This window comes from Eubalaena glacialis, chromosome 4 (assembly GCF_028564815.1).
Source record: "Eubalaena glacialis isolate mEubGla1 chromosome 4, mEubGla1.1.hap2.+ XY, whole genome shotgun sequence".
Classification (NCBI taxonomy): domain Eukaryota; kingdom Metazoa; phylum Chordata; class Mammalia; order Artiodactyla; family Balaenidae; genus Eubalaena; species Eubalaena glacialis.
The window spans coordinates 126,542,784-126,565,365 of record NC_083719.1 but is presented as its reverse complement, the minus strand read 5'-3'; the positions used below and the strand labels follow the sequence as shown (position 1 = coordinate 126,565,365).

General features: G+C 41.8%; 2 protein-coding genes and 1 long non-coding RNA gene across 15 annotated transcripts in view; 1 reads left to right on the top strand and 2 right to left on the bottom strand.

Moving 5' to 3' along the window:
* Positions 1–2,435: 2,435 nt before the first annotated feature.
* GRPEL2 (GrpE like 2, mitochondrial) lies at positions 2,436–12,599 on the bottom strand. 2 transcript variants are annotated; one of them, XR_009700776.1, is made up of 5 exons: positions 12,504–12,599; positions 10,074–10,227; positions 9,046–9,127; positions 5,193–5,626; positions 2,436–4,644 (listed from the first exon to the last, which is right to left on the bottom strand). XR_009700776.1 is itself a non-coding variant. In XM_061188326.1 (4 exons), exons 1-4 carry the CDS (start codon positions 12,578–12,580, stop codon positions 5,262–5,264), a joined length of 678 nt encoding a protein of 225 aa, XP_061044309.1. In that variant the 5' UTR covers positions 12,581–12,599; the 3' UTR covers positions 2,436–5,261. The 2 variants fall into 2 exon arrangements, 1 of the variants encoding a protein (XP_061044309.1); XM_061188326.1 differs by having other exon boundaries at positions 2,436–5,626.
* A 274-nt stretch (positions 12,600–12,873) lies between these two features.
* The window catches only part of LOC133091028 (uncharacterized), a 57,192-nt gene continuing 47,483 nt past the window's right edge, over positions 12,874–22,582 (top strand). The window contains exon 1 of the long non-coding RNA XR_009700843.1: positions 12,874–12,960. This is a non-coding gene — a long non-coding RNA (uncharacterized LOC133091028). The remainder of the gene's footprint in view (positions 12,961–22,582) is intronic.
* Positions 15,168–22,582, bottom strand: part of AFAP1L1 (actin filament associated protein 1 like 1) — a 71,891-nt gene continuing 64,476 nt past the window's right edge. For 11 of the 12 annotated variants that reach the window (XM_061189816.1, XM_061189818.1, XM_061189822.1 and 8 more), the window contains 3 exons: positions 21,033–21,211; positions 18,920–19,048; positions 15,168–16,941 (listed from right to left, as the gene is read on the bottom strand). In XM_061189816.1, the coding sequence (XP_061045799.1) occupies positions 16,918–16,941; positions 18,920–19,048; positions 21,033–21,211 (332 nt within the window). In that variant the 3' untranslated portion in view covers positions 15,168–16,917. Of the gene's footprint in view, positions 16,942–17,344; positions 17,423–18,919; positions 19,049–21,032; positions 21,212–22,582 lie in introns of all 12 variants that reach the window. The other variant, XR_009700841.1, reaches the window with a different exon arrangement.

Below are 22,582 nucleotides of genomic sequence, written 5' to 3'. Positions count from 1 at the left end.
CTTCCCTCTCCGGCAGGAGGCTCTCATTAGCCGCATCTCTCTGGGGGCAGGCTCTGTCATTGGCAGCTTCTCCGTCCCGCCTCCTGGATGCGGTTTCCTCATTGGCTGGCTCGTCCTGCTCCGGCGCAGGTGTATGCGCTTCGAGTGCTCAGCTTCAGGACCAGGGCTCAGCTCCGGGGGGATTGACGGCAGAGAAAGAATTGAAGCTTTGACGATCTCGGTTCAAATCCAACCTCTGAGCGTTAGTGGCTCTGTAGCGGGCCTTGTCTGTGTCTCGTTTTGTTTCCGTGCTCTGCCTTTCTAGGTGGTTGTGGCAATCACGTGAGATAAGGGATGTGAAATCACTTGGCAGTGTCTGCAAGTGCTGGAAATTGCTGACCAGTCATGCAGTTGGGATGGCTAGACGCTACTTGTTTCAGCATATGCTGAAACAAGGCCAGATGCTTTCAAGACTGCTGTTAGTTACTACGTGTATTTGCAGTTCTGACATACAGTTTATGTCTCTGCCTTCTACTTAAAAACAAAAGGTAAGAGTTTCATCCACTCTCCTTTCATAGGGGAGGAAAGGTAGGAAGGAAGGGATAAGCTCCCATTTTCACCCTCTAGGAAAACAAGAGCAGCTCACTGTGGCTAGTTTACCACACTATGAAGGACAGATTTCCTCTAGCAGAAAATAAAATTGGGGATGAGCTTCAGGATAAAATAAGGAAAATTCATGTTTATTCAGTCAGATTATGGCTAAGAGAAGAAATGGAAGGGACTCGGAGAATTGTAAAAGGGCATAGATCTGAGTTTCCAACCAGCTCTGTGAGTCTTAACAGGGCCAATCTAGATTAGTAGTAAAGTAGTAGATGAATAAACATGCATTTCTCATATTAAAAAGAAAAACTTTTTGGCAATATTTGTGTTAGAATGGAAAACCTTTTAAGTTCATTTCCAGACTCAAGATATTCCCTTAAATTATCTTTTAAAACAAGCATTCACCATCACTTTGTGCCATGTTCTCTTATGTGCTAACAATATAATTCTTGCAGTATTTTAATAGGGTAAAATCATATTAACTTTAAAACTCAACTTGACTCTACTTTGCTTTTAATTTTAGGGTCCTCGGTAACTCTAGATTCTAGAGCCGTATTTTCTTCTGTTAGGAAGTTCTTCCAATCCTACAACACATCGATGATGTGTATCAAATTTGTAGGACAAGTTCAAAAAGGCTGTTTAAGAGGAAAAGCAAGGAGGCATAATTCTGGTGGCCGAGGTGCAAAACTAGTAGTTTGGGAGTGAGGTTGGGTGACTCAATCAGTTATTTATTGCTGCATAACAAACCACCCCAAAACTTAGTGGTTAAAAGTAACAATCATTTATTTTGCCCTTAAATCTGCACTTTGGGCAGGGATCAGTGAGATCAGCTCATCTGTGTTCTATCTTATGTCAGGTGGGGCTGCTCCACTGGGGACTGGAGAGTCCACTTTCAAAGTGGCTCACTGAGATGGCTGGCAGGATGGTGCTGGCTGTCAGCTGAAAGCTCAGCCATGGCCCTCAGTTCCACTCCACAGGCTACTTGAGCTCACTCTTTGGTTTGATGGCTGGTTATCAAGAGTGAGCATCCAGAGACAGGAAGGTTTGGGTCAGAAACCAGCAGTGTCACTTCCCTATATTCTATTGGTCCAGATTCAAGGAGATTTTGGAGTCGTGTTTTAAAACCTCCAGTGAATTTGAGAATGTGGACAAAGTCTGAGTGGACAGGAATAAGAATATACTTACAAACTAGCACTGAGAGTATGAGGAACAATGGATTATGGAGCCAGGGTATGCAGACAAGACTGGAAGAATGATGAAAATGCAAGGCCAAAACTACAGGAAAGGCTGGTTCCAAAGAGGGGCACTTAGCCAGGAGGCTGGGTATGTGGAAGCCAGTGGAGAAGCAGAGGTAAAGGAAAGGCCAGGCAAAGGTTGGGAAGGGCTTATGGAAGCAGTAGGCCACATGCCAGTAATCTGGTTGAGAGGATGGTCAGAAGTCCTGCAGTTCAAGTGAAATGATTAAAGCAGGTAAGACAATTAGAACCAAGAAGCGAGCACAAGAAAAGGCAGTGCCAGAGAGGAAGGCAGAAACAGGAGTCCAGATCTAAGAAATACATAGAAATCAGAAGGAAGCAAGTCAAGGAGGTAGAAGAACAGACAAGACTTCAACACCAAGGCAAGGTGTGTAATGCCTACACTGCATCCACTTGGCTGGGCTGCTGGTACCTCCACTGAGTGTCAACAAGGTGGGTCAGCAATCAGTGAAGTGACCACGTCAATACACAATATGAATCTGGCAGACAAAGACACTAAACACGTGAAACACAGTTATTTCAATTAAGGTTTTATTAAAGTTGTTTCCGAAGATTATATTTCATCCTTAGTCTTCCTTATTAGATTTTGCTTTAGTGTTTAAGAACCTTTCTTCACTTATTAAATCCTTTGCCATGAAAGAGCACCACAAGCTTATATCAGTATCAAACTGAATAATTCCTTTATGGCAGTGAGGAAAATCCACAAAAGATTCGTAAAATCCAAGTACTAAAGCACCAAGATCCCTCTTTAAATGAGTCAAAGCTTCCTTACACATACCATCTGCAAGCCAATGATGTCTTTTTACTTTACCATCAAGATGAAAATAATTAAGGGCACTGAAACAATTTTCTTATTTCTCCAGTCTAAAAATGTAGATTTCCTTGTTACGGTTAAAACAGACAAACACAAAAAACAGAAGCTAAAAGGAAAGTAAGTTCACTGTGATTGATTAGCTTACAATTTTTTTTTATAGTCAAGCACCACTTAACCAGTCTTTCCCTTCCCCTAGACTTTAGGCAACTATAAAAACATACGAAAAACAATGTATAATAAAAGGCAATAAAAATAAATATTTGAGGGCCTACTGTAATAGGCAATTTGCACATTTCGCTTAATCCTCGCAATATTTTGAGAATTATAACCATTTTACAAACGTGGAAGCAGGCTCAGAAGAGTGAAGTGACTAGGCTGGGAATTATGTTCAAGTTGATGCCTACTAAGCATATGCTCTATTATGCTGCGCTGGCTCGTGAAAGCCCTTCAGCATTTTGAGATTCTCACTGTTATAGCTCCATCTTCTAAATTTATACTTTTAATTCTGCAAAACTACTGAATAATAGAAGAATCTAAAATTATTCTCAGGCTACTTGCTAAAACAGGAGGTTGCAAGGAATATTTAAAAACTCTTCAAGTAATCAGAACATTCCACACCTAAAATTATGGTTATTCTAATTCACTGGTAATGATAGCTAGTGATCCAAGAACACAAAGGAAATCATAATTGGCTCATTTTCTTGTCCTCACTATTTGTCAATCTCAAAGGAATGAAGGCAAAAAAAGACAAATTCCTATTGTGAAATCTGACTGCTCATTATATTTACAGTATGCACTTAGTGGAATGCCAAAAGAGGTTCTGGTTTTAAAATCTCACCAACAGTCTTTTGCTTGCATCTTAGAAGCATGTATTTGTTTTTTTTAAGTGTCTAAATCTGGTGGAGGTGGTAGGACTCATTGGGGGATGCTTTGTTGATACATGCTTGTGTAGTATGCTAGAACTATCTATGATGTCTAAGAGGATAACTTTCACCACCCCACAGAATGGGGTCATAGAGTTCTAGTAGAAATGGATTTATTTTATGGGTAAGTAACTTAAACCTAAACCTGGGCAATCTGGACACCTAACAACATTTAATTCTCTGCTGGGGACATATTTGCATGTTTGTTATAGAACTGTTGAATCTTAAATGACTGAAGTTAATATCTAGTTGTTTCTTACTTAAGTTCTCACTAAAATTTAGTTTACTAGTTTTAGAGATTTTTTTTTTCTTTGACTCTAGTCCTAAAAGGACTATGTTTTCATACTTCAGAAGAAGCTGAAGGGGTGAGATTAGATCATCATGAAGGCTGCTTCTAACATTAAAATAACCATATGACCTCCTTTCTAATGTCCAATTGATATATATATATAGATATATATCTATATCTATATATATATCTGATTCTTTCACTAACTCATTTATTGAATAAATTTTTTTACAGAACACTATCTATAAGCAAGACTGAAATAAAAAATATACACATAGGCTCATTAACTCTAGGAGGTCAATACATAAAAGGGGAGCTAGATGTTTACACATGTGACATAAGACAGACACAAAAACTAGGAAATAAAGCTTGTCAATGTAAGAGAGGTAGTGAATTGTGAGTACCCCCCCCCAAAAAACACCCCAAACCTAGCATAACTAATGAGGAATCATGGGACCCTAACATTTTTTTGTCCTGACCACCTCCCCACGTAATCTAATAAAGGATCATAAGGTAAATCTGACAAAGTGGCAGAGGATTTAAGGGCTGGTGGAAAGAGAAGTTGTGGGTAAATTACCTATATAGACCAATTTAGGTCTTTAGCTGTTGGTGCTGCCTCAATTTCCCTGAAATGATTATATACCTAGGGAGGAGGCTGAAAATAATTTGAAGATAACTCAACAAAGAAAGCACAAGGTTTCTCGGCCATACTTGCTTGAAAGGGACCTCGTATCTTGATTTCTTGCCAGTCTCTGCCTTCCAAGTCTTGCCTGGGCCATTAGCCTTGTAAATGGGATTTGAAAAGGGACAATGAGTGTGAATATGAAGTCTATCTGGCAGGAACTACAAGGACAAAAGATGGCTAAAAGAAAAATAAAATAAAAATGGGAAGTCCTGAAAAATCTACGTGCATAAAAATCAACCGAAATGATTTAAATTCATACAACTATAAAGCCTTATCATTTAAGTACCCAAATGTTAAACCAATCCCTACCATCTCCTTTTCCCACAAATACAAGATTCTATACAATTCCTTTTATAGGGACCATTAGTAAGGAACATTTAGTTGAAAATACATAAACATATACTCATTTCCACCTTTAAAAAAAATTTTGGATTGAAAGTCATCAGAGTACCAATTTAAAAATAATTTTCTTAAACATATTTTGATAAGGCCACAGGAACACTTGTCACATTGTTCAAATGCCCAATGGCAAGACTTCTGATGAGACCAAACAGGTCACATTAAATCAAAAGAGTATCTTAGAAATAAAGCCAATATGACTAAATCCAAAACAGATCACATGAAGTACCTCATGTACAATACGAACCTAGTTTAATAAATAAAGGAATCACAGGTGACTGCACTCCGGGAGAACATTCAGTTCCTCTGGGCCCATTCATAGTCTTCTCTGAGACTCCACTGCCACTTCCACCTGGGCGAGTCTAATGGTGCGGCCATGAAGCTTGTAGCCATCCTGCCTTACTAATGCCACAGTGCCAGGCTGCACCCCAACACCAGCTGGCACGTGACAGATGAGTTCATGCTCATGAGGGTCATATTTGTCACCAATGGGTGTCATCTTCTCCAGGCCATGTTTGGCAAACACGCTTTTCAGCTTTGTTTCTAAAAGTGACAAGCCTCGGAAGATCTTCTCCAGAGTGAGCTTCTGGTCCCCAGGCTCTGTTTCTTCAGAAATACACTCTGTAGTCTTCTCCAAAATGTCTGCCACCTCCACCAAATCCTTACAGAAACTCTGAATTCCTACAGAGAAACCAAATACTCTTATTGTTTGTGAGGAAACCACTCTGCTCTTCAGGGTGCAGTTTGGGAAAGGCTCAGAGAGCTGGCTGATATACTGGGTACCCCAGGAAATGCAAAAATTGCCACAAAGGATTCAGGGATCATCACCAATGATTACCCCTGAAACCCAACTGATGAGCCAGCATTTCTCTTGGAAGGCATATGACTAGGAAGCATTCTGGGAAATGGGGAAGATGGTTAGAACCCAAGAACTAGGTGAGACTATATACAAAAGGTTCAGAAACCTGTCCTTTAAAAACTTGACATATGCTTCTTGTATCTTTGTTGCTATTCACCTTTAGTACCAAGTTATGTATATTTTGAAAATTCCCGCCTGTCTCATTTGTGGAAAGGCATACATTCTCAATAGGAACAAGACATTAGTATTTCATTGATGGGGGAATAATAAAAGAATAGTTGACAAGACTGTGCTAAGGAGGAGTCAAAGAGTGGTTCATTCTTGAGGATTAGCTAAATAGGAACAGGAAAAAAATATACTCCACGGATGAGGTAAGTCTCTTAATGCCTGCTATCAAGTTATATACACTTGCTGGAGACAGGCCACCAAGCTTGTCTAATCTTTTTAGAGTCACATAAACTTTATAAAAGTGAACTCAGTTGTTGAGAAATCTCATTACTCCCAATGCTGCATTCTTCATTCTTCTTACAGAAATGATAAGGAATATCATCATCACAGATACCTACGGTAACACAAAGGCCCTGGTAGGAGCTGGTGAGGGGCGAAGGACTTTGTTGATCTAGCTTTAGTCCAGCGACAGGTTTAAGGCCCTGTGTCAAAGCAGACAGCCAATAAAAGAGATGATGACAGAGGAGACATGTCCCAGGTATGTACTGCCTGGATGGGAAGGAATGACTGACAGAGAGGCAAAAATTCTACCTTTAACTTCTGGGTAATAGAAATCCATTATAGCTTCTTGAGCAAAACAAGTTGAAGAGGAGTCAAATTGTCTAGTAACATACACAATGAATGTGGGGTGCTGGGGGCATCACAGATGGGTGAGAAGAAAAGATATAAGAAATGGAAGAGAGCTGACTGAAGTAATCTTGGTATAATATGGTCTGGAGTAGGAGAGGAGGCAATGTAGAGGAAAGAGTGAAAGCAGCAGGCTTTTCCAGGGAACTAGACTTGGTGAGTTCCACAAGATACCTCTCCCATCACTATGAGGGATGGTAGCCATATATATTAATGGCTGTTAATGACATCAGCTGAAAAGGTAGAAGAGATTAGCTAAAGGCTTGAAAAGTATACTGATAAAATTTGGAATTCCATCCAAGAGGAAAGAATGTCTGATAAAGATCAATCAGGGACATCAAAGGCTTTCCCTGGCTATACAAAGGAAGACAAATACTCAAATTGAATTTGAAAGCTGTAAGTTGCTGGACTGATTTGTACACTGCCATGGTACAAAAAGTCCTGGCTTCTAGTCAGTAAAGCTGTATGAATCTGGGTAAACAGCCTAGGTTCTCTTGTCTGTACAGTGAGGGGTTCAGTCTCTGATCCTATTCCTATTACTGTGTTACTTCAATAGATGGTTGGTGTCTGCAACATTTCTTAGAGGGAAAAAAAGGATCTCTGTGACCTGTTTAAGAGAAAATGGGTTACTGAGACAAGACTGTCCCTGGAAGGAGGATAGTCATCATGCTATACTGTATGTTAATTAAATGACAATGAAAGCTTTCTTCTTTTTTTCTACTTCCATGCTCACTGAGCAATCTTCAATTTTCTAAGTATTCCTGGCCATAAGAAGAAATGACCCAAGCAAATGACTTATGTGGCATGTTTTGCTTGACACATTTTTCTCTATAAATTAACAAATTAGATTACCAAATTCTTTTGAGTTTATTTAATAAGTATTTGTTCCTGAGAACCTTATTAATTCTTGAGGAAACTGACATAAGCCAGTTCCTCATGCATCGAAGCTTGACTTCTGGTAAGCCAACTCACCCTGCTCCCCTCAAGCAGGCAGGAAGTCTTCCCCTTATCACAATTGTTCTATTTGCTCAAAAATTCCCTGTGGTTAGAGGTCAGCAGACTTTTTCTCTAAAGGGCCATATAGTACATATTTTACGTTTTGCGGGACAAGAGGCAAAATCAATCATCTTATGTAGGTGACTATTTAACAAAAGAGAAAATAAATTTCCACAAATTTTTTCTGATGAAATTCAGAACTGTATTTATGGACTAACAGGTGGCAGGCTTGGCCACTGAGCCCTGATAGCTGGAAATATGAGACTAAAACTTGGATGAAATATCAGGAACACAATTGGGGGGTCAGTATTTAGCTATTCAGGAATACAATTTGGGGGTTAGTATTTACTCAAAGTCTTGAAACATGATATCTACAGCACTGAACGAAAAGCAGAAGGCTAAGCCAAAGGACTAGGGTTGGACAGGACAGGAATGGAGTGAATCCCCTGTACAAATAGCGGATAAAATCCAGAGAACAGGAAGGAGTGTGATATAAGGGAAAGAATAATAGATTAGGGATCAGGAATCAATGGATTCATATCTACACATGTTGTCAAATAACTTTTTCTAGCTTGCCTATAAGAGGAGACTGGACTAGATAGAATCCAAGGGCCCCTCAAGCACTCCATTCTATGTGTAGTCCAAGTATAATGCTCCATATTAAAGTGTGAGTACAGCAAGTAATCACAGATTTGCCCTTTACTCTTGAATCCCTGATATTCAATTAACATTTTCATGAACAAATTTGGAACAAGAAGTGGTGCATTTAGGAAAAAATTTCTGAACGACTTTGAAATGTACCAAAAAGATTATTCAATGCCATCAGTGAAAAAACAGATTCAATCTAGCACAGCTTTCAGGGTTATCTGATTCCATGTGGTCTGAACCTTTGAGTTATAACTCAGCAAGCTGTAGAACACTGAAAGTAATGCAAATGATTTTTGTCTATAGTTGTGAAAACTGTCTGGTGGAGATACAGTTGATTACTGCACTATGGTCATGGACCAGTTTTGCTTATGTGAAGCAAATCTCAGCATTTATGACTGCCTATGTGTCTGCTCTTTGGATTCTCTTCTGAACATCTTAATGATTCACTTGTTCATTAATGAGTTAAACAGAATTGCCTGTATAGGCACTAGAATGTTAACTGTACATGCTTGAAAAATAAAATAACAAAGGTCAGGTGAAAATAAAGGCAAACATTACTTTAGCAAATGGTTCACTTGACAACATTCCCAAAAAGCAGAGCAGAAAGCCTAGGGGGATAGAGGAAGGGTAGGGTATAGATTGGTTAAGGACCCAGATGTGTCTTTTGCTAAGTTCAGTGTGCACAACTGTTAGTAAGTGCCCTTAAACTAAAAGGTATTTTTATTATTAATAAACCTCTCACCAAATATCTTGGCATCTTCTACACATCTCTGGGTTCGCCTTCTTATATTTTCACCATCAGCTATAGCTCTCTGGTATCTCACCTGAGCATCAAAAGCAAAGTCAAAATGATAAGAAAACAAATGCCTATTAGTGGAAAAGAAACTTTTTGCTTACTTTACAAATTTCACCCTTGGTATAGATTTTTATTAAAACAACAACAGCAGGAGTTGTGTAGGAATCTTAGATCAGCTACTCCAAATTCCCAGTCATAGCAGGAATCTCTCTTTATAGCGGCCCTGATAGGCTGTCATTTAGGCTGCCAGTTTGAACACAGAACAACTGTTTTCAAGCTCATTATCTTGAGAAAAAGCTTTCTTTTTCACCTTCAGGCAACACTGCCACCCTTCAACTTTCTTCTGTTGAACTGAACTCTAGGATAGCCAAGAGTAAGTTTTAAAAATATGTCATCTATTTGAAGGCAATTATTTAGCCTCTTTAGTCTTTTCTTCTTTCATTCTTATAATCCCTGGTTCCTTTCATTCCTCTCACAAGACACACTTTCCAAACCCCTTACCGTTTTTAGGTGGTCCTGCTTTGGAATTACTCTAATTATTTCTCTTTCTCAAAGTCTGTCAGTCTAGTACTGGCACAGTAAGCCAGAGGTAGTCTGATTGGCAGAATACAATGATAAATGACCTCACTCATTCAACAAATATTAATTGAGTGTGTACTACATGCCAGGCACTGTACCTCCTTTGAAGCTACCAAAATATCAGGTATCTAAGTACTGTGACACACCAGGGAACTGAAAAGAGATGAGTATTGTAGTCAGTAATGTTTTTGAACTAGTACAGATTATTTTGCCTAGTATATCTAACAAGAGGGGTAAAGAGCTAATTAGAAGAAACAGTTTAAAAACTGACTTAAAAAACTTTACATGGATATTTAAATCAGAGAAAAGATGTGAATATAGATAATATAAACAGATAATAGAAAATACGATATATGTTACAGAATATATGAAGAGATAATATAAAATCTACCCACTGTTAAATCCTGGACTTCCTTCTCCAGTTTAACAGCTTTTAGCTTTAAGGCTCGTTCTGCAAGAGAGGGCCCAAGTTCATCAGGAGGGTCCTCAGAATTGCAGTCTTCACCAGCGGTTCTCTGGGTGGCAGTGCTGAAAGGATGCAGCCATCCCCTAAAGTGGGAGGGAGGTGGTGCATTATGAAGAAATGCCATCACAAACAGCTGAAGTTATAACCAGGTTCAGAGGCTGGAATGTTTCCCAGATTGACTCTCTCTAGACAAAGTGCTTTCAGTCTCAGTAATAATACAAACACTTATAATGTGCTTGCTAAATGCCAGACACAGTTGACAGGGTTTTACTTAAATCATCTTTTCATCTTACAACATGTGAGATAAATACTATCATCATCCCTATTTTATAGATGAGAAAACCGAAGCTCAGAGAGGCTTATGACTTGCTCAAGATTACACAGTTAGTATTGTTGAATCAGGATACTGAGCATCAGGCAGTAGAAATAGCTGGAAGTGGGGACACAAAAGTCAGCAAGACAAAAAGAAATGATAATACCTAGAACCAGCAGGGCAATATCAGAAGCGAGAATTCAAAACAAAAAGCCGTACAGTTCAGGTTCAATCCCTCATTTTATAGGTGGGGAAAATTAAGCCCAGTAAAGGTACCTTATCGAATTGGAGTGAGGCCTGGAATTCTAAAGCCTTCTTGATCACAAGCTCTAAGTAAAAGCAAGGCTTTTATGGAAGAGAACCTACACTAAGAGAAAATGAGTTGGGAGCTCACCTATACGTAAAATCAAGTCAATCAAAAACTTCTAAAACATTTACTATATGTTGTGGACTGTGAACTATATACAGGTGAATGAAACAGATCATATAGACATATAGTTCAGTTTACATAACAAGTTTAGAGTAGGGGCTAGTTTGCAGATCTTGGATTGTAGCAGTTCTGACCCCCCTGTTCAAGGAAGTTTCCATTACACCTCCTGGATCATCATAATTTAATATGAAGTAAAACCATCAAGAAATCTGTGAGCGCAAAAGGTCTTTAAAACAAATAGTTTATTTATATAAACTGGTATATATTGAAAAATGGCCACTGAGGTGAAATTTAAGCAAAGGCTTAAAGGGGGTAAAGGAGTTTACTTCAAGAAAGGGAAGAGGGTACCATCAGTATAAGGGTGTGGGCAAGATTACTTTTATCTTCCAGGCCAGTCCTGAATTCAGTTATTATGATCTGATGTCAGATTACACAAGATTACACATTTTAGTTCGAAAATTGGTCACCACAGATCTGGGACACATCACACAGGGTGAAACAGATCCTTCCTCCTAAACTCCTAAGAAATTACATTTATCCAGTTGAAAGGAGGTCAAAATATCCTCAGGGCAAGTTGAAAGGGCACACAGCCAGGGCCCAAGTCTTGAGAAAGAGGGAGTTGCGGCGCATCCGTTCAGTTGCTACTGTTTCAGAACTGGAGTCCGGGGAAATTTTATTAGAAGGGAACATTTTCCTTCTGATCACTTCCCTACACCACAAACTGTCAAAAAGACTAGGGGAAAAAAAAAAAAAGCTTGAAACCCGGAATTCAACCTCTCATCCTAGTGCTGGGTCAGGTGTGTTAAAAAGGTGACAGATAGTTATGCAAAATTTCCGGATTTCACCGTAATTTAATTTACTTTTCAGAGATCCAACCTGACCCATCCCCCTACTCAGCAATTTTTAATCTTTCCGATAAATAAACTGTCAACGGGGAATAGTTCCTAAGAATAAGTAACATTGGTCACTAATTTTGAAGGACCGATTCTACAGCCCTGACTGGTTTCCGGTCTGGGTTCCACCACTTCACGAGTATTTAAGTTTGGAGACGTTACTCAACTTTTCTAAACCTCAGTTTCCTCAATTAAACGGGAGAATAAAAAGAACTACCCATAGTTCTGCAATCGGCACGATAAATGATCAGTAAAAGTCGCAACCGATGGATAAAAGTAGCAACCGGAACTTCAAACTCCCTAAGGCAGGTGGAAGGGCCGTTTGTAAAGACCAAGTCCAACGGCCTCCTTTTACCGATAGGTAAAGTGAAGCTCAGATACGCTCACACAGGGTGTTGGGAGAGAATCCCAAATTACCCGCAGACACCAAAGCTGTCGAGAAGGGGGTGGGAAGGGTACATCCCCAATTCAATCGACGCTCGGGCTGAAGAACAGTTCCCACCTCCGAGGGCGTGACCTCGGATCTTTCCACGTTCCTCGGCCCGGCAAGGAGGCAAGGCTGTAGACCTCAGTTTCCCGCTCTGTAAGATGGGGCCGTAAGCGCCCAGTCGTAGCGGCCGAGAGGCTTGGTAGGTCCTCTCGCCCTCCAGCCTAAAATCGCCCTTCCGGATCGCTTCTCCTGCATCGTCCTCACGTCCCGGATCCCCGGCCTGCCTCGCTTACCTGCCATCTGACGCGCCACTCGAGGCCAGGAGGGGCTGCATCCGCCGCCGGACCGCCCACAGGAACCTGACGGCCATGTTCCCCACCTCGGCTGACTGAGGCTGCGCACGCGCACTTACCCCAAGTGACGAGACACGCTCGCTTCAAAAACCACGCTTCCCGGCAGCCTTCACGGGAAGGCTTTCTCTCTCAGGGCCCCGGATGGGAACGCTGCTTGTCGGGTTGGCCCTGCGCCGTTTCCTACCCGGTCTTCAGACGAAACGCAATCCTTCCGGCCCCCTGCGTATTCGGCGAGTAGGTTGGTTTCCTGTCACAAGGGCGTGGGCTCCGTGCTACGCGCGGAATTAGTGGCGACCAAAGGGAATAACAGCTGTACCCTCAAGGAGCTTACATGAAGTTATGCACAACAAACAATTGCTAACGCCCTATAAAGTCAAAATATGACCGGTGTTTAAAGGTGAGGGGCTTCGTGCTGCGGAAGCGTAGAGTACGATATGGCCGAGTGTGGGGCGTTTTCCCAAAGGAAATAACGTTTGAACTGAAAGCGGAATAATGAGTAGATGAAAAGAAGAGACAGCTGGTTCAGGTAGAGGGAAACAGCATCTGCAAAGTCAAGAGGGAGCGTATTGCGAGTAAGGCACTGAAGTACTTGAGGAAGCGGAGGAGCAACACAAGACGGTGTTAGGCAGGGCCAGAGCACTTGAGGAATTAAAAAAGTCGAAGCCTGACTCTCATCTCCCATCACTCTTCCCTGCTTTTTTTTCTCCAATTCCGCCTTTCCCCCTGACTTACTGTGTTTTAAAATGTGTATTTTCTCATTTCCCCTCACTAACGTGTCAGTTCCATTAGGGCAGAGATTTTTTTTTGTCTGTTCATGCTTAATGAACAGAGTGGAACAGTGCCCTAATGTAGTTCAAGTTTTTTTTTTTGTCTAATGAACTTGAGTCTTACTCTGATTGCAATGGGAACATGTTACGATGCCTTTACGTGTTTAATGGGTCACTGACTGCTGTGAGGAGGAGATTGGGTCTAAGAGGTGGGGAGACAAGCTGTTGGACTGGTGCGTGCACAGAAGGGTTGTATTCTGTCCTGGGGTCTTCTCACCGGAGAGACCTTTGTAAACCACTTTATCTAAGGTCGCTACTGTTTTAGTTATGTCCAGCACTTTTGCTAGGTTTTGTTCGTTTTCTCAACTAGGGTATGAGCTTCATGAGAGTTTCTGTGTTGTTCACAGCAGTGATTTCTGACATCGAGTACAGTAGGTGCACATAGTAGATGTTCCAGCATTTGTTGAATGAATTAATGAAGTTGGATGGTGTCAGTGGAGACAGGAAGAAGTGGATGAATTTTAGAGAGATTTAGTATGGAAAACTGACAGGTTGTGAGAACGGACTGGTGATTGGGGTTGAGGGCACTTGGAGTTGCCAGACTAGTCACTGGATAGTCCCTAATGTCAAAAAAAATTTTTTTTAAGGGATGGGAAGTGTGCCTTCAACATTCTGAATCTTCACCACAGGATGGCTTACTTGTACGGTAGCTATTTGGGTCATATTTTTTCTCTGCCTGTCTGTGAGTTCCATAAGGACAAAGCTAGAGTCTTCTGCATCCTTATATTCTATCCAGGGCCTAGCTCAAATGTGTTGTAACCAGCAACCTTATGTTTCCTTTTGGCCCTAGGAAAAGAACAGCATGGTTTAAGGAGGGATTATGATCCTCTTTTACACATGAGAAAACTGAGGCTCAGAGAGGTTGGTGAACCTGCTCAAAGACCCCCACTGAGGATCCAGTGATGCTAGAAATCTGATAGTCCAAACACTTTGCAGTGTTGGGGAGGATGGAACTTCAAGTCCACTTTAGAACCATGACCCTACACTTTGAAAAAACAACCAAACCAGAACTGGCATCCATGTTTTAGCCATTTTGTTACCACTTCTCTTAGCTAAGTTACACCAAATGTGCTGCATCCACTTATTCATCTATTTATTAAGTGTTTGTGTGCTTCTGAATACTGCGGTGCAAGAGGAGGGGGAGACATGAGTGAAATAGAGCCTTGGAACTAAGAGGAGGGGAGTTCTAGGGTCAGACTTGATGTATTCAGGTGCCGGCTCTCCCACTTCCTAATTGTGGGCTTTAGCAAGTTACCTAACCTCTCTGGGCTTCCATTTCCTGAACTATGAAAACTGGGTTAATAGAACCTATCTCACAGGGTTTTAGTGAAGATTAAAGGGATAATATCTAGAAAAGTAATTAGTTAACACCAGGATCGGCTACATAAAAGGCAAAAGGAAAGTGTGGAGCCCGTTGTTCGAAATTACTAAGAGGGTAACAGCAGAGCAATAAAGCAAGCACAGGGCTCTGCTAGGTGTGGGGTTGACTGCACAGGTTGTACGCCTGTGTAGCCAGTCATGGCTAACAGTGTCTGATGCGTGGTGAGTGCTCAATAAATGTTAATTATTAATTTCCTAGGGTACCCCCTCTCAAAGAGCCAAGATCTATTGACGGCAAAAGGCACTTAACCTCAAAATAACTACATAAGAAAGAATGTGACACACACTGCGGACACAGTTGGATTGTTGGGTGCCATTCCAGGACCCACATTTTAAAAAAGAATGTTGACAATTCAGATTATGTGAACTCCTTTGTTACTGAAGACACTCAGGTGGAATCTGGATGAAAGCTGTCAGTTATAGATTGGTTGCCTTTTAGCTTTTGGTGGTTGTAATAACCACATGAAAGTCATTTCTTCTTCCGTGGAAAGGACACAGGATTTTGAGTCAGACGTTTCTTATCTAGCTAATAAGAAGAACCACTATGGCTGAACATTTCCTATTCCTTGGACGCTGTACAAGATGTTTCCTGTGTATTAACTCATTGAATTCCCCCAGTAGTCTTGGGAGGAAAGTATAGTTGTTAACTGGGTTTTCCCCCAGTAGTCTCGGGAGAAGAGTACAATTGTTAACATGGTTTTCACAGGTAAGGAAAACAATCAGAGAGGTCAGAGTCACAGCTGGTAAGTGGCAGAGGCAGGGCTCAAGCAGCCTTGTCTGGATCCAGGCTCATTAGCCCTAAGTCTTATGTTCTGCCACTGGCAGCCAGGTGCTTTTGGTTAGGTTATTTTACTTGCTTTGGTCTCTAGCTACCTCAGAGGGTGATAAAATTTGGGTGAGGCTCAAGTATGTAAAGTCTTAGGTAAGAAAAGTGTGTGCAGCCTCTAGCAAAGTGTCCAGAGGTTATTCTGGGATTTCTCTTCTTTCCCCTTGAGCTAACCTCTGAGCTTATACAGTTAAATGGTTTTATCCTTATTGGAGGGAAAGGTGGTAAAGACCTATAAAGTGCCTACAGTGTTGAGAAAGTAGTGAGTGGCGCAGTTAGGAGACTGCCTGGGACTTGAGGTCCTTGCTCCCCTATAAAAGTATCAAGTGTATGTAAAAATTTAGCACCCCTGTGGCAGAAATGAGCCACCATCCTCTTGGTTCTCCTTGATAGTTTTACTTGATAGCAGGTATGAAAGGGCAGACTGGTGGGCCTCCAAGTGCAAGGTAAGGTTAAAGACAAGGAGTGTCACCTGGATTTCTAGCCATAGCTCCCAGAACCTGAGTGCCATATAAATTAGGTAGGGGACTTGATTGACAGCAAATGACCCCATCCTACAATGCCTGCAACATCCTGTGGACATTAGAAATCCATGCTTCTGTCACTGAGTAGCACTGTGAGCTTAAAGTATGTCAGCTGCTGAACCTCTCTTTGCCTGCTGAACCCCTCTTTGCCAGATCTCTGATTTGTAAACACTCAAATCAGGGATTCTGGATTCTGCATCATGAGGATTCTATAATCATGAGGAATGATTGTAGAATTTGCATGATCTCTGTAGTTTTTGTTCACTTCATGCAAGTTAGGGATAACTGTATTGATTTTTCAGCCTATTTATCTTGCCCAGCGGTTGTCAGTAATGCCCAGTATGAATCCATTCGGCACAAGCAGGATCAGATGATCAGGTCCTGTCTCTTTATACTGTACCACCGATGCCTCAGCACTGCCTTCCTTTTTCCTAAGGACTGGGAATGGGATGCTGAGAATGGGGTGGAATGGCTTATTCACATGTGCTTTCATTTCTTCTTTAGAAGGGAAGGCAAAGACATTTAACAAAACCTTTACGACTGTGCAGATTTCTGTCTCCCTCCACCCCCATTTCCACCCTCTGTAAAGTTATAAGGATGCCCTCCATTTCCCTCTTCTCTCCTACTTCTTCCCTCCCCATGTCCCCTATAATCATGCAGACAATAAAGGCTGGTCTTTTGGGTGCCCCAGAGAGTGTGGGCTACTTCCAGTCTTCTGGTGTCTCCTTGTGAAAAAAGCATTTCTGCCTTGGATGGACAAGGTGTTATCTCCTTTGGATGAAATCCTCATCCTCTTTCTAGGTCTTCTTCATTTCCCATTCCTGAAGTACAGAAAGACAGGAAGTATCAGTTTGTTAAATATTCTAGTGTAACCTGCAGGATAAAAACATACCACTGCACCTAATTATATAAAGAGCTCCATGGCCAGATCAGAGAGTCATGGGTCCTAGTACCACTCTCTTTCTTTGGCCTTGGGTAAGTCATTTCTCCATGCTGGGTCTCATCTCTAAGGGGGGTTCAAGCACCACAGTTTGTCTTTCTCAGACAAGGAAACTGGGGCCCAGAAGGAGCTGGGGAGTGGGGACTGCGTCAGTGCTTTTCCACAGCACCGTGGTTTGGGTAGGAGGCTGATGGGAGAGAGGCCAAAGCAGCTTGGGAAGGAAGGGTGAGGGCAGGCAACCCACAGGGCTCTGTTTGTTCTCCCAGGGCTGTCTAGGAGTTCACCTGAGATGAATACTGAAGTCAGGGCCAGCAGTGAATGGCTTTTTACCCATAAAAAATCCATGGCATTTCCAGTCAGCCCTGGAGGGGATGGGGTGAACCAGGGCAGAAGATGATGGTTAGAAAATTCTTGGTGGGAGGATTCTCCATTCCCAGCCTGTCCCTCTCAGGTCTTCACCACCTTGACTGCAGTTGCTCAGGGCAGCGACCTAGGAGTCATCCTTGATTTCTTTCTTTTCCTCATCAGCAAATCCTTCTGCTGTACCTCCAAAGCCAGCTAGTTACTATCACCTCCACTAAACCTTTCTAATCTCTCATCAAGGTTACTTCTTCTAACTGATCTTTCTTATTCCCTCATCCATTCTCAACATAGTAGTCAGAATGATCTTTTAAAAATGTAATTCATATCTAAGAATTCCTTGGTCAGAATTTGCCAGTGACTTTCCATTATGTTAGAACAAAATCCAAAGTTCTTCCAATGGCCTGCGAGGATCAAGGAGAAGCAAACTATGGCTCATGGGCCAAATCTGGCTCACTACATGTTTCTGTATGACCCACCAGCTATGACTTTTCAGATTTTAAATGTTTTTTTAAAAAAAAAAAAGAATAGTTTTTTATGACACCTGAAATTTATATGAAATTCAGATCTCAGTGTCCATGAACAAAGTTTTATTCGGACACAGCCATGTTAATCATTCGTTTACATATTGTCTGTGGCTACTTTCCTGCTATGATGGCAGAGGTGACTTGTGAAAGGGACCATGTGTCCACAAAGCCGCAAATATTTACTGTCTGGCCCTTTCCTTTCCAGAAAAAGTTTGCTGATCTAGATGATCTGGCCTTCGGCTGGTTACTTCTCTAATCTCATGTCCTAATGCTCAGGTATTTGTTTTTCAGGTCTACACTTTCTTATCTGCAATTCTGAAATCCAGAGAGCTCTGAAACCAAAACATTTTTTAAGTGTTTTGGCACAAACTCATTTAGTGGCAAAAACTGACCTGAACTGACATGAGGCTGTTTGTAATCTATTTATTCAATGTGGTGTGAATATTCATGTGTCTTGCTATAGAATTATCAATGTGTTTGCTTACAGAGTACCTCCTGAGAACTTGGGGTTTTTCATCATATATAGTATATGCATCATATTACCTTTCTAAAATTCAAGAAGTTCTGAAACACAAGTTTCAGAGATAGTACTGTGGACCAGTATCATGGAGTGAGCTATGGACTTGGAAGAGATGGATCTGCATCCCAGCTCTCTCATTGATGCCCTGCATAACCTTGGGCAAGTCCCTTCACTTAGTTTCCTCACCTACGAAATGGGGCCTTTCATGTCTCAAAACATATTGTAGGCTCAGAAACCAAAGCTTGCTAGAACTATGTGTTAAGAAAGAATAAGTAGGTTCTGAAGGAGATTTGAAGGTCTTGCCCTCTGAGCAAAGTTCATGAGTTTTACTGCATGGATATATTGGCAGTTCTCTGCCTTTCTCACTAGCTGACTTTTTGGTTCTTGGTGAGGTTCCATAGAAAGGAAGCTTTCAGATCTCTGAATTTTGATTAGCTGATCTATGGCCGTACCTTGGCTTTTTGTAGCACTCTTCCTTGGTTAGAGGTTACGATGGATGGGCTCCTCTTCCGCAGCTCAGAAACACAATTGACAGGGAGAGGTTGCTCTGGGGCATTGTTCTGGGGTTTATTTGCTGTTTCCTGTTGATGACAAGAAATAGTTACATAGGTGAGGTCTAGTGCTCGCTACTTACACCCAGCCTGCCCTCAAAAGAATGCAAGTAGAAGGCACTGTGCAAACATGTCAGCATCAAACAGGGTGAGGGCTAAAAGATACTTGAGGGCCTTGGAATAAAGTTAATGACTAAAATTACTAAAATTAAAATTACTGAACCCTCACGATGGACCAGGTTAGCTCATCTAGCCTTTTCAGTCCTATAAAGCAGGTACTATTATTATGTTGTCCCATTTTACAGATAAGGAAAATGAGAAGGTCAAGTCACTGCTCAAGGCCAGAAGGCTGGTGAGTGAGACAGTTGGGATTCAAATCCCACAGTCCTGTCTCTTAACCTCTCTCCTGTGTTCCTTCACATTTTCTACACTGCCTTTACTCATATTTCCCAGGTGATTGCTTAGTACCTTGCTGAATGTAGTTCCTTGAGTGTGACATACTAATGGCTAAGCCTGTAGGGAATTTAGAGAAGACTCTCTGTCTCCAAAGGCCATCACAAGGATCAAAAGTGGAGAGGAAAGCCCTGTGGAATGTGAACATCAGGGCATGCTGGTGGGAGGAAGCAGCTGGGATGAGGGAACCACTTCTACTCCTCCACCAGCCCTCTGTGACTCTGGGAAGTTTTGTCCCTAGCCCCTAAGCCCTTCTTCTGTAAATGAGGTTGGAAATGCCCCACGGAGTGGAAGTGTAGGAGTGGAAGAAACTGCTCTGGCTTTAGAGTCATGAGGTGTGGCCTGACCTTGGACAGCAATAGGAATACTGTTCCCAATGACAACTCATATCAGACCAGTTATTTCATCTCTCTGAGTCTCCATTTCCTTGTGTAAAAGCAGGTATAACATTTATTCATTTGACAAACATTTATTACACTTCTACTGTTTTTCAGATTCTGAAGGACTAGGGCTATAATGATAAACAAAACAGACATAGTCCAGTTCTTAATAAAAATACAATCTCGGGGAGACAGAATGTAAGGACATGAATATACTATACATACATGTATACATATACATATATTCACACACAAATTGTGGTTAAGTGCTATGAGGCAGAATAACAGATGGGACTGTTGTTAGTTTAGACCAGTGGTTCCCAAATGGGGGCAATTTTGTCCTCCCAGGGGACATTTGGCAATTTCTGGAGACATTTTTGGTCGTCATAACTGGGCATGGAGCTACTGGCATCAAGTGGGTAGAGGCCAGGGATGCTACTAAATATCTTACAATGCACATGACAGTCCTACAAAAAATTATTGGCAGTAGTGCTGAGGTTGAGACACTGATACAGACTGAGGTCCATGAAGTTCTCCCTGAGGACATCCCATTCAAGGTGATGGTTGCTGGGAGCATTAGAGATAATGGATTCAAAGCTCTGAGTACAGGGACTGGTACACTGGAGATCCTAGGAGAGGGCATGTGCCTGGTGGCTAAAGCAAGGCTCTGGAGTCAGACTTCCTGGGTTTGGGATCCTGTCTCCCACTTAACTGAGTGACCTTGAGCACGTAATGCAACATCTGAACCTTAGTTTCCTTGTCTGTCATATGGGGTGAATACACATAATACTACCTCATAGGACTGCTGCAAAGATTGTGTGAAATCATACAGGTTAAGATGCTGTACTGGCCTATGGTAATTGAGCAATACAAGTTTGTTATTCTTATTCAGTATAGTATATTATTATTATCAATAACCCCAAGGCCACTTCTAAGATCACATTCAGGATAAAAAGTCAAATAGTAGTGCTTCAGTGGAGAGAACGCAGGCCAGAGAACTTGCTCCAAGAGTCTCTTTCATAGCTGTGCCACTTATGGCATGTTTCCTCTCCTCTTAGGGCCTCAGCTTTCTCATTTGTAAATAAGCATAACTCCTACCCCCAAAGAATGATCATGAAGATCTGTAGCATATGAGGGGATTGAGGAGCAGCTGCCCCTGGTGCAAAAGGGAGTAGACTCACCCCGCTCTTGTTCTTGCTGTTCACGGAGAGCCCCAGGGCTGGGCCCCCTGCCAGGGACTGCTGCAAGCGCTCCTTCACAGCCACCAGCCGCAGCTCCAGGTCGATACGGCCCTCTTCCTTCGCCCTACACTGAGCTTCCAGGGTGGCCAAGGCCTCTTCCAGAGCTTTTAACTTTGCCCCTGTGTCCAAAGACATCTATGAGAAATAGCTGAGCCTGGTTTGGCCAGAAGCATCAGGGAGTTTGGCAGGGCCTCAGGCCCTAGTCTGCCTTCCCAGAGGGCCTTTCCAGGCCTCACTCCTTGTTAAGGGATGGACTTTGGACCTGGGGTTCCAGCTCCATGCAGGGGTGTGTGGTTTTTATCTGCCCAATACCCATTTCCCCATTCTCCTCTCATTCCCTGTAGTTTGGATGGGGATGACTTCACTCCTAGTTCAGGGGATTGGCACATAACTTAGACCTGGCCCATAATTATATCTCATTTTTTGGTCACAGTGGTTGGTTTAGGGATCAAAGCTGGTTCAATCAAAGTGAATCCCGAGGTGTTTATGGGGGCTATCGGGAAGAGAACCCTCTCTGCTGGAGTGGCTGCACGGATTGGGTGACGGCTAGAGCTCTGTAGCCTTTATACCACCATGAGGGGCAGAGAATGAAACCAATGTAGGGGAAGGCAGAAGCAAGAATTAGAGAAATATGTTTCCTGGTGACATCATTTAAGTCCCTGGACCCTGTTATATCTGATCACTTAAGTTTCCAATTACATTTTTCTTTTCATTTCTAAGCCAGTTTGACTTTGGTTTCTCTTACTTGTAACCAAGAATCATAACACAGGCTTTACATTGATCACAAGTTCCTGCTACGATTTTGCTGCTTATTCAGTTTAAGCCAACAAACCTATATTAGGACCTTCTTCGTGCCAAGAGCTGTTTTGGATCTTACCATGTTTAAAGATTAGTTCCGTTGTTTGTCCTGAGGAGGCTGCACTGGAGGGTTTTCTAGTAATGGTTGTTCTTTTCATTCATTTGTTCATTCGTTCATTCATTCGTTCATTCAGTAAATAGTTATTGAGCGCTTGCTAGGTACCGGGCACAGTTCTGTGCCCTTGGGATATATCAGTGAAAAAAACAGGCAAAGATCTTTGCCCTTATTGAACTTACAATTGTGTGTGTGTGTGTGTGTGTGTGTGTGTGTGAGAGAGAGAGAGAGAGAGAGAGGGAGGGAGGGAGAGAAAACAATATAATAAATATAATAAATCTAAGGTGTCAAAAACTGATATGCTATAGAAAAAAACTGAGCAGGACAAGTTTGGACAGTCAAGTTGACCTGCTCCATACCCTAGTTCTGACTCTTAGAAAGTTCTTTATATTGAAACCAAACTGCCTTTTTTTTTTAAAATAATTTTTTAAAAATTTATTTTATTTTATCTATTTTTGGCTGTGTTGGGTCTTCGTTGCTGCGTGCAGACTTTCTCTAGTTGTGACAAGCGGGGGCTACTCTTCATTGTGGTGCGCAGTCTTCTCATTGCGGTGGCTTCTCTTGTTGCAGAGCACAG